Here is a 12,623-nt window from a genome sequence, read left to right as displayed (position 1 = left end):
TCAGAGCGTAATGAAAAGTAGCGAAACGAAAAAAAATGGAAAAGCTCAACACTACAGAATGTATAGCGATAAGTAAAACTGGAGTTAACTTCATTGCTATTTGGCACCATGTTTGTTCCACTTGTATGGCGACACCGTGCAACTGAGTGTGTCGAGGTCGTGTGGCTGCGAATACGTGAGTTGCTCATCTCAGAACTTGCCCTAGTAAAATTCGGATAGTCAGATTTATGTAACTTAAGAAAACAAAACTTACACATAAACTGGAAATGCATTGTTATAGCACTTACACTAAAAGCCTTCCAATCGCAAATTTTTGTATCAAATATTAGCTATCAAGTTACTCGCCGCAATCACAAATGGCGGCAACAGCGCTGCCTGCAGCGCCGTTAGTGATCTAACCCGGAAATACTATTAGTCCGTAAAGTTTCACTTCTAACGCGCGTGGCGGCCACACGCCCGCGAGTTTTTTTTTCACGTATTTTGAATGCCACGCCAAAATATTACTGTCAACTCGCACGTGTCTGAAAATACCTCTGAATGCCTCTGAATACTTGCAAGTAAGCATATTTGTTGTAGGTTTTGCATATACTCGTAGTTAGTTTGATTACAATCAAGCTTGAGTAACGTTTGAACGTCAAGTAATAATGTGATGGGACTTAGGCCGGTATTCCAAAACACAAAAATGAGGGTTTAGTTGTTGAATATGATACACCTGTTTCCTTACCGTATTCCCAGTGCACGATAGGACACGGCCAGTCCCTTATTTTTCGGTGTCCTTTCCGCTGCCTATCTATAGCCCAATTCCGCACATGCGCAGAACTCACTTTCGTTGATTTCGTTCAGATGGTGAACCCACATCTAGCGCTATTAACTGGTACATAGACACTTTTGTGACCATCGAAGGACGTACCAAGCGTATTGGTGTGCTACATGAAACTTGATGATAGCGAAACTAACCTGGAATACAATTTGTTCACTTTAATAGTCATAACTAGAAATAATCGCAACTTAAAAAGTAATTGAGAATATTAGAAAAACGGTTCTATTTTTGTGCGATAATGCTGCTATCTATAGTATTCTTGCCGAAAAAATTGTATCGATGGTGGCGAAACATTCGCTAGAATGCGTTGCAACCAGTTTCTAGCCTCGCGAAGGCCACCGCCGCGCCGTTTATTAAAAAGGTTGTCGATTTTTTTTTTTACTTACAGGGATTCGGGTCGGACACGTTCTGGAATACAGCCCGCAAGTTAGTTTACGGTTATATCCCAATAAGACAGTACTTATTCGCTAACTTACCAGAAAGTATTGGAGTACCACCCTTACACGCGGATTGTCTCGAGAGACGTGGAGCTAATATCTCTGGCGCCAGCGCTTTGCGCCTGCAGGGGCCGTGATTCGGTGACCCGGCAAACAGGCCGGTGTTGCTGGTTGCCGACATCAAGTGTTAGTACAGAGATAAAACATTTTTTAGGGACCTGCTGTAGAAATTAGAAGTTAGCGAGTGGGCATGTGCCAATTTTGCCCTACTTATAATTGAAAATGAAAATGAGAACGACTCCAACTGCATATCAAAACATTATTATTGTTATAATCAAGATAAAAATAATTAAAATATTTTGAATACATTTAATGATAGCATTTGTACGATACTTCCTAGCGAGTTTTTTTTTCGAGCATATAAACAAACTTTTAGAATTAGCCTTTGTGCAGTTGCAATTTGTTTTTACCTAGTGTTTAAATTGAGTGTATTATACTTTAGACCAGAAACCCATTCCATAGACTTATACTTCCATCGGACATGCAGAATATTATTTGACTTTATTTCACTGCCTAAACTCCTACATAAGCACTCAAACAAAGCATAAAAGCACGATATTAAAATGTCATCCCATTGACAAGAACAGGAGGGAATATCAACTCCATTTTTTAAATTAATTATAGGCACTTCTTTAGGCGCGTTATGAAATAATAATGAAAGGAAAATTTTACAATGCGCACGCACCACGAAAATAAATATTTACAGTATAAAAAAAGGCTAAAAACAAATAAAAATTGTACATGTGCTTTTAATTCATGTTGATATTGATCACTGATCCATATAATTAAAAACATTTATTTATTGTAAATATTAGTGTTAGGACTTGTGTTTGTTAACTTTTTAAAGTGTATTTACATAAGTGAGCTTGTGTTTCCAATTGTATAACGATGTCAGGTTGCTTGTTAGCTTCCATTGTCGCTGGCCGTTTTCATGGGCGTGTTTGTGAAGTATTGTTACAGTATGTAAAATTTATTTACACTATAAATTACTACATTATTAATTAATCATTGAAAATAATATATTCGAATAAACGTTCAGCATATTTATTGACTTTCATTATTAATTAAATCTTATCATGATTATTTTCCTAAATTTTAAAATTAATTATATATAGGTACGTGTTTATACTAATATTGAACATAGTATTTATTTAAATTGATGTGTTTATACTTTATAACCTTATTTATAATGTCATACTAGTCCTTTTTTTAATGTGCTTATACTTTACCAACCGTATTTATAATGTATTTATAGTCCTTTTATTATTTTATTTCTATCAATTATTTGCATGCAAAACTAAAGTTTTTTTTTATCACGCCAAGTAACTTAACGAGCGTACACAAGTACACGCACCCATATTGAAGAGTATCTTCAGTTTTAAGTGTTCCTATCTTATAGTTCACCTAAACTGAAAAGTCAGCTAGTGTAATTATGTAATTATTAAATGTACTTAATAATTCTAATTTCTCTAGCCTTCCTCTATCAGTTTTAAGAATTGTTTCTAGAAGTTTGTGTCTGAGAGTCAAAATTACAGTGTGTCAAAAGTATGTTAAATGCTAATTTCGTGGCTAGACCTGGTAATGACGTGTAAACAAATTCCAATGTAATATTTATATTTGCGTGTAAGGTTTTGTGCAGACGGTGACAATATACTTCGATAAACACAATATTACAATTTCTATAAATATCTTAACTAAAATAGTTGTTGTTATAACTTACCGGTGGTTCTGAAATGTGTTAGAAATAATATATAATCCATTTAGGTAATTTGCGTGGTCATTTATTATATTCTCTTGATACAACAATCTAGCAAAAAGGTAACAACTTCCATAGAGAATATAATATGCATGACAGTATGCAGGAACAAATAATGTGCTGCCTATTTGCAACCAAACAACAATTAATCTATGATATGGCAGAAACTAATCAATTCCAACACTCCCACTTTAGGTTCTGCCTTTAACAATATTACTTTGAATAAACATATTCAAACAATTTTCGCAACATTCTGGACAACGGTAATAGTTTCTCTCAACTTCTCGAACCTCCTCTTCGGTAGTGGTTTTGTGAATACATCTGCTTCCTGATCTTCTGAATGTACATACTTCAGGTCTAGTTCCTTGTTTTTGAACTTCTCCAGTATGAACTTGTACTTAATGTCAATGTGTTTTGACCTTGCTTCAAAATTGCCATTCTTGATCCAGGCAATTGCACTCTGATTGTCCACATTTAAAGTTGGACTTTCAATTCTATGTCCAACTAGTTGTGTTACTAGTTTATTTAACCAAACTAAATTCGTGGTAGCATGACAGGCTGCTACAAATTCTGCTTCTGCTGTAGACAGCGCAACAGATCTCTGCTTCTTGGTTCCCCATATCACTGGTGTATCTCCAATCTTCAGCAGATACCCTGTTGTGGACTTCCTGGTCTTGGTATCTCCTGCGAAATCGGCATCTGAGTAACCTGTAATTATTATATCAGTCATCTGTCCATGAAATTTAATCCCGTATGCAGCTGTTCCCTTAAGATATTTGAATATCCTCTTCACCGCCTGCCAGTGTACTTTCTGTGGATTCGAGCAATGTTGACTTACACTACTTACAGCAAGTGATATATCAGGACGTGTGATCAGTGATAAAAACAATAGACTGCCCACAGCCTCTCTGTAGGGAACATTTAGTGACAGTTTTTGACTTTCTGCATTGGCTGTTTGATTCAAGTCCTGGTGATTGTCAGTTGGTATACTGACGGGATTTGCATCTGTCATGTTGAACCTGTCAAGTATCTTTCTTATATATAGCTCTTGATCTGCTATTATCGATCCGTCAGCTAACCTAGTCAAATTCATCCCCAAGAACATTCCCGGGGGCGACACTATGATCTCAACTTCTTTCTTCAAGCAGTTAAGAAGTTTCTTTACCTTGTTCTTCTTCTTTGATATAACCAATCCATCATCCACATAAATTGATAGGATTACACATTCGTTAATGTCTCCCGGTGATTTGAACATGCACGGATCAGCTTCAATTGGTTCCAAGCCGAACTTCTTGAGACAGTTTGTGAACTTTTTGTTCCAACATCTCGGGGCTTGCTTTAGGCCATACAAACTTTTATTCAATTTACATACTTTCTCGCTGCCATCATCGAATCCTTCTGGTTGCGTCATGTACACTTTTTCCTCCAAGTCTCCATGTAAAAATGCTGTTTTTACATCATACTGTTCGATGGGCATATCATGAGCTGCTGCCAGCGATAGCATTACTCTCACTGAATCGTATTTGACAACTGGACTGAACGTTTCCTCATAGTCAACCCCAGCTCTCTGCTGATATCCTTTTACCACTAATCTCGCCTTGTACCGCAAAACTTGACCGTCTGGTTTATGCTTCAACCTGTAAACCCATCTATTATTTAAAATGTTAGCTTCCTTAGGTCGATCAACTAAGGTCCATGTATTATTCTTTCTAAGAGCTTCCATTTCCTCTTCCATAGCTTTCCTCCAGTTTACTTGGTCCTTGTGTTGTATTGCTTCTTGAAAGCATATAGGTTCCTGGCTTAATAGAAGATTTTGCTCCGGTTTCGTGCATTCGATGCACTCGTAATCAATATTTTTGTTGAAATTATTTGTGTCTAAACTGACACATTGCATGTGATACCATTTTTTTCAATTATCACATTGAACCCAATCAATAACTTCATCTTGTGGTCGTGTACAATCTGGTCTGCTACACTCATCACCTTCATCTGTTTCCAAATCTGACTCACTGAAAGCTCCATCTGCTCCATCAGCTCTAATCGTGTTCTCTTCATTAGTCGAGTCAAATCCGTTTTCACCTTCCAAGTGTCCAATATCTTCTGCTTCGTTCTTCTCGATAAACTCCTGGATCTTCTCAAATTCCTCCTGGACCACATGCATCGATGATGTGTTGTACAATTCTCCTTCATTAAATATTATTTCGCAATGTATCTCAACTTTGTTTCTTCCCGGAAACCAAACTCTGTAACCTTTGGTTGTATCGCTGTATCCAACCATGATACCTTCTTCAGCTTTCTTGTCCCATTTCTTTCTTTTTTGCTGAGGTATGTGTACCATTACTTTTGAACCAAACACTCTAAACCGATTCATATTTGTGCTTTTTCGAGACCAAACTTCGTATGGAGTCTTACTGTCAGTTGAACTCGCTCCTGTGTGATTTAACACATAGACAGCCGTATTGACTGCTTCAGCCCACAATAACTTTGGTAAATCCGCACTATAAATCAATGTTCTAGCTGCTTCTACAATTGTTCTGTTCTCTCTTTCAGCTCTACCATTCTGCTCTGGGGTGTATGGTACTGTCCTCTGGTGTTTGATACCCTCCTTGAACAAAACTTCTTTCAGTTGGCTATTCACAAACTCCAATCCATTATCCGTTCTTAGGACATTTACTTTTTTACCAGTTTCCTTTTCTATTCTCATCAGGTAATTTTTAATGCATCCTGGTACCTCACTCTTGGTTTTAAGAAAGTAAACTTGGCGGTAATTAGAGAAATCATCTTTAATTAATAAAAAATACTTAGCGCCTCCTAGTGATTCTGTTTCCATAAACCCACATACATCTGCATGAACAACTTCTCCAATTTCAGTAGCACGGTTTAAACTCCTTCTGTATGGTTGACGATGCATTTTCCCAAGTACACATGCTTCACAGGGCTCTCTTACTCCTGATATTGGAATGTCCTTCATCTTGAGTATTTTGTAAACATGATCATAGTTTTGATGCACTAGCCTTTCATGCCACTGCTGTATACTTGTTGATTTGCTTGCTCCCACTACTGGGAATGCTTTCTGGTTTCTCTGGATAACTGGCTTGAATTTCATTATATACAGCTGATCTACTCGTTCTCCCACTGCGACAGTACTACCATTATGCATAAATTTACAACTGTTTTTGTCTGTAGCCATGTCATAACCCTTATCTAAAACTGCACTCAAGGAAAGCAGATTGAATTTTAATTTTGGAACATACAGTACCTGCTCTAAGTGCTTATCCACCCAATGTGATCCATTATATGCTTGAATGTTGATGAACCCTCTCGCAACTGCATCAATCGTTTTCCCGTCTCCTAGCTTAATAGGTATTTTGTTGTTTAGCCATACCAGTTCTGTGAACAATTCTTTGTTTCCACTCATATGACTTGTGGCTCCTGAGTCAAGACACCAGCTTTCTGTCATGATATTTGAATTTGATTCTGACAATAACATGGCGTCGATGAGGGCTCCTCCGGCCATTTCCTTCGTTGATGATTTAGAATTCGCGTTCTGGACAGAGTCTCTCTTCTTAATTCGACAATCACGTTCCCAGTGACCTTCTATTCCACAGTAATTACAACATCCTTTACGTACCGGATACTTGTGTTTCTTACGCTGCTCTTTAGCGGCCAATGCTTCTCCTAAGTCAGCTGCCTCGTGGATACCCATTCGTGTCTCTTCCATGACCAATCTTGCTACCAGATTTGGCAAAGTCCGGTCAACTTTCGCTGTCGACTCCCAAGCTGTGACGAAGTGACTGAAATTTGACGGTAGCGTTAAAAGAATTTTAGTGATTACCTGATTGTCTGAAACATTCTCACCCAGTGCTCTCAGTCTATGTGCAAGGTCTTGCACCTTGGATACATGTGTCGTAATGTTGTCAGCACTGTCCTTCTTCATTGTGTACCACTGTTGGTTTAGCATGTGAATCCCTGTCTCTGTCTTGCTGTCGAAGACTTCATGAAGGCGATCCCACATCTGCTTGGCATTTTCACAGTTGATTATATGCAGCATGACCTCTTCTGTTAGACTCGATGTAATCAGAAACTGAGCTGTCGCTTCATGCTGCTCCCACTGTTTTAACTGAAGCTTGTAATTTTCCAGTTTATCTGATGTCAATTGAGCGTCTGCAGTTTTGTTTGGTTCCTGTGGCTTCTGATGATCATCAACTGTTACTCTCCAAACGTCTTTAGCCATGAGGGCAATTCTTACATGAAACTTCCATAACGCCCAATTTTCTAATCCACGCAATTTTATTACTCTAGTTGCTTCATGAACACTCTCCATTTTTCAAGACAATTGCACTTTCGCACGCCGGCTGGCCAATCTTGAAACTTGGTTTCACATACAACTTTACAGCAATATTATTTAACCCTATATTTCAACACTTACAGCCATCCACCTGGGCCCATAACCTGTTGTTATAACTTACCGGTGGTTCTGAAATGTGTTAGAAATAATATATAATCCATTTAGGTAATTTGCGTGGTCATTTATTATATTCTCTTGATACAACAATCTAGCAAAAAGGTAACAACTTCCATAGAGAATATAATATGCATGACAGTATGCAGGAACAAATAATGTGCTGCCTATTTGCAACCAAACAACAATTAATCTATGATATGGCAGAAACTAATCAATTCCAACAATAGTTTATGTTAAAATACAGATGGAATTTGTTATGATTCTCGACTTCAAAGATTCTACCAATTCTTTCATTAGAGTAATTTATCTTTAGGTTAAAAGGTTAATCAATTGTGTATTATTTATTTTAAAACTAGCTTCAGTCCGCAGAGCGTGGACTACTGGGTACATAACTTGCAGTACCCGTCAAACAAAATAGCAACATGTACTTTCAATAGCAAGTTCCATCTATACTGTCTTATGTTATTAGGTTCGGGATCGCGATTCCGTAATTTAAATGATAAATCTAAAGATGAACAAGTACACGGTCTTTCTATACAAAGAATACGTTTGATAACAAAAAAATTCTAGTTCGGTGAAAATGTTCGTCTTGTTCAAATCGTCGTTAGTGAGGATACTTGTTTAATCAGCGAGTCTTCGGGTGATGGGGTAAGGGACCAAACCTTGTTGCAGAATACCCACGAGACGTGTAGGTTCTCGGAGGATCCTTGGTTCGCCTCAGTCAGGACTGCGAACTTGGTGTTGCTCCTCCGGTCTCTAGCGGGCGGCAGGAATAAGCGCCGACACGACTCCATCCTTCGGGCTGCGGGCGGGAACTGGGCTGGACTGCACGACGGTCATCCTTCCCGGGCTCGAACTGCGACTTTTCATTATTCGACTGAATTCTTCTTTCTTCAGGATGATCAAAGACATCTATTCTTTGTAGTTTCAATACAATTTAAATTCATTCGACGCTCTCTTGAAATCTGGATATTCGTCGCTCTCTCTTCTTAAATAATGGTTTGAATTCTTGACGTTTGAGTTTTATCTTCGTTGATTCAAATTAGTAATTCCCTCGAAATCTGATTCAATATTAGCATTAATAAGCATTTTCAATTCTTCTATGAATAGTCAAATTATCAATTAAAGTCGAAATCGTTGCGTTTTTAGATGTTGCCTTCATCGAGTCTCAATTTGTTCTAAAGAATCTTTTTTTCCGTTACTAATAAACGACTCTCTTAAAGCTGTTGATAAAAAAAAACTATTAAAATTACTATCAATTACTGTCGTTGTTCATCTTTAAAATAGTATTAGTTTCAAAAAAATACTGCTATACTAGCTTTGACAATTATTTAAAATAAAATTTAACATAGAGTAATAATTACTCATAGATGACAAAATGTAAACATGCGGAATAAATTGTAATTAAACAAAATACATACTAAGGAAATTAAATATTTACTTTCTATAAGGGTAAATATTGCCTTTATAATATTTTGAATACTTTCATAAATTATTCCACTAGTAAAACATTAAAAACCATATTATCATCGGAGCGTACACAGTTCCCTCAAATATATGTTCTGCTGCTGGTACAGACTGGCATTTATCCACGAAAGTGAGAAAAAAATGCCAAAAATTGCATATTTTTGTTATGATTTTATTTACAACAAAAAAAACTACAATTATAAATGGTGAATTAGATAAAAAAAATATATATTTTAAAACATTTGCACCAAAAATAAATATAAAAAAACTCAATTATAAATAAATATTATATTTATTTATCTACATTTAAAATTTAAATGCGAGTGTTTCGACTGAAAATTGTACAGGCCGTGTACAGTCCCGAGGGGACGACTTAGCTCGGCGGCGCGACTGCAAATGACCGACTCGTTGGTTCGCCGGCACTGCAAGCAGGGTGCGACAACCACCATCGCAGCTAGTAGCACGCGAAGTCAAACCAACACGATTGAACTCTCTCAACTTTATAAGGGTGGGTCGCGTCGAAGTGGTAGATCGAATCGGAGTTGCGCTCCGTAGACTGAAGCAGGCATCTGCGCCCTGAAGACGCCTCCTGCTCATACGGAGCTAAACTTCAGTTCGATTGAACGACTTGAACGCGGCTCAACAATGGCGTGAAGGCTGGAGCCGAGACACTTGACGGCGGGGTCCGTGTTGCAGTGCCCGGCGCGGGACGACCCGCAGAGGTCGGAGAGCAGCAGCTGCGGTCACGTGACCTTCCACAGCGACCCGCCGCCCGGCCGCCAGCTGATCCCTTGTGGCGCCCTCAGGGCTTCCAGCAGCGTCGACCAGGCGCGCTGGTTCGCCCGCTCGCCGTGACGGCGCCACCGTCGCCGCGCCCGCATCGTACCCCGCTCGACACTCCTCGTCGTTTCCTTCGTCATCGTTAGGGACCGGAAAAATTCGCTGGTTCAATGACCTGCAGGATGAACTCCATAGTTCTACGTACACTCGGTCAAATGTGACCCACTCATTGGCTGCTGTCTTGTGAGACGTCCCAACGTAGCAGCCTGTGATTCGATAAATTTTTGGTTGGGTGTTTCCCATTGGCCCAGCGTCATCCAGAGGGGAGTTGTGAGCCAATAGCAGAGGCAGCACTGAGGTGTAACTATTTGTATTCTAGCCTGTCGCGAAATGAATTCGCGAATTTTTCCGGTCTCTAGTTATCGTTATTTGTGTTCAATGCACAATTTGACATTCTTCACTAGCACGTCATGGATTAAATGCTGTCCAAAGAAATAAAAAATGTTTTTTTTTATCATCATACTTTAGAATGGTTAACCTCGTTTTTATTCACGCAGCAATCGGGCACTCTTGACATTTTAATCACGGACATGGCTTCAACCTGGAAGCCGAGAATCATTGAGTGACTCTGGCGACGAAAGAATTCGAGCTGCAGTAGAATACCTGTTTATAACTTACTGAAGCTGTCATGGCCAGAGCGAGTAGCGTGCTTGCTGAGAAGCCACAGTAAGTGTGTCCTGGAGCAAGGCGACTGAATGATTGAACCCGCGCCAAGTTCTGCTTCAGCGCTTTTTTCGCTGAGTGCGTCCATAGGGCCGGGAGCTTGTTCAGGCGTCGCGTACAATCCCCCCTGAAAACGTCATCTCTTTGTGTCGCCCGTCCTGGTTGACGCGACGAAGCGAGACCAGCCAGCACAATGAGTCTTGGGGGAAGTGAAGCGATCGGTCGCCTTACGGGAGCAGGCCCTATGCACGAATGCGCTTCACTCGGTGAAGGGACAGAGGCGGATGTTTTTGAAACAGACGGAACAAGTCCGGGCTGTTCCGAGTGTGTCGCGTGTTGTCTGACCTGGCCGGTGCCGTCTGTTTTCGAGACATAGGGTCCGCACGTTAGCTTTGGACCATGGTTTGGGTGGCACTCCTAAGGCCAGTCGCGAGCTCTCAGATAAAAAAAAAATCGGAATCATTTCGACGCTTCAAAGACGTCTAATAAAGCCAACCACTATCAACCACTAGACAGGTGCCACTGACCCTAGAACCTTAATACTGGCGTGGTCTACTCTTCACATCGTTGACAACTTGGAATTTCCTAGTCCTCGCTCAACGTTATATTGCGAAATTCTCAAACGTACAGGAGCAACAAAAGCGGGTTGATCCATTTCCGACGCTCGCCAAGTTAGTCGCCGCTTGGAGGGTTGTTTGGTCTGCAGACGAACGATCCGTATGACCGGGGATCCGCGTTGCTCCGGCCGGCACCAATTATCGGATCGGCTGAAGTTGGGCGAATCCGTACTGTTCCCCGCAGCGCATCCCCCCTCCGGCAGCAGGATGCTCAAGCGCGCCGCCCGCTAGGGAAGCGAAGAGGAGTCGGAACACTCGACTAATCCATTAACGGAACAAGCTCTTGCGCGGAGCTAGTCCGGCGAAGTTGTCCGCCTTGGTCCAAGCAGTCTATCGCCTTCAGCTATCAATGGCGTCTGGTAGAAGTACCTACAACTCAAATTAATTTTACATCTCTCGGCGAATCGTTTAAAGGTGCTAAATATTGAGTCAGTAATCACGAGAAAGTCAATACGTGAGAGATGTCCCCGAGTTAAATAGAGTAATTTCATTTGTGAATACATTTTGATTCAAGTCATAACCTAAGTAAAATTAAAAGAACTTAAGACTAGTTTGCATTTATATATTATGTATGAATAAAAGTCAAAAAAATTCTGTTGAGGGACTCTTTTTTTACTTTTAATTTAGTAAACACAATTTCAATAAGTAAACCTAATCACGTCTATATTCTTGCTAATTAAGAATTTTGCAATATTTTATGATTGTTTTTATTAAACATTGTGATAAAATAAATTTTTTGCTTTTTAGAAATTTCTAATACTGTTCAGGATAAAATGGTTTATCAATACAATTAAAAAAATATTTATATTAAAATAAGTGTTGGAAAATTTTCAATAAAGTTAATTTATTTTGGTGAGTGTAGTTTTCACCACAAATTAATTATGCCATGATAATGTTACCGTGTTTATCTTTATATTTCTGATATTTGGAGCTTTAAAATTAATAATAATTCTACGTTATAAGGAACGAACGTGTGATTTGTTTCTCATGTAAACATCAATTATTTTTTAATTACTAGAAAAAATTAAAAAAATTACGTTTGTCAAGATGTAATGATATTATTATGTGGATTAATGCTTGTCAGTGTTTATTGTTTATGATTAATAAATAAACGATGCATTTTCTTTATTTAAAATTATGTGATGAGTGTTGTGGTGAATAAAATACAGACCACGAATTGATGTGTTTGAAAATTCCCTTTGCAAATAGTAATATTCAATAAGAAATTATTAAAATTGAAATATATCCAAGGCCAACGTCTCTTTGAACCCAAGCCATTCCGTAAGTAGTCCTTGTGAGAAGTAGCAATATAACAATAAACGTGAATTAATTTCCCATTTCTTTATAGAAAATTCATATCTTAAGAATATTTGAGGACATCAAATGAATCTTACCAATCTTAAACTGAAACAATAAGTGGCAATTAGAACAAAATGGAAATTTTTTCATCAGAATATCAAACTTTTCACCAGATGGTAAAAAATAAAAAATTAAAAAA

The 12,623-nt window shown here is 38.7% G+C and overlaps 1 protein-coding gene across 1 annotated transcript in view; it reads left to right on the top strand.

Annotated features, from left to right (window-relative positions):
* LOC134527073 (adipokinetic hormone/corazonin-related peptide receptor variant I-like) overlaps positions 1 to 9,860 on the top strand; it is a 141,002-nt gene extending 131,142 nt beyond the window's left edge. The window contains exon 7 of the mRNA XM_063359449.1: positions 9,702 to 9,860. Within this exon, the coding sequence (XP_063215519.1) occupies positions 9,702 to 9,860 (159 nt within the window). The remainder of the gene's footprint in view (positions 1 to 9,701) is intronic.
* The last annotated feature ends 2,763 nt before the right edge of the window (positions 9,861 to 12,623 follow it).

Source organism: Bacillus rossius, chromosome 1 (assembly GCF_032445375.1).
Source record: "Bacillus rossius redtenbacheri isolate Brsri chromosome 1, Brsri_v3, whole genome shotgun sequence".
Taxonomy (NCBI): domain Eukaryota; kingdom Metazoa; phylum Arthropoda; class Insecta; order Phasmatodea; family Bacillidae; genus Bacillus; species Bacillus rossius.
The sequence above is the reverse complement of the archived record's forward strand: the minus strand, read 5'-3'. Positions and strand labels throughout refer to the sequence as shown.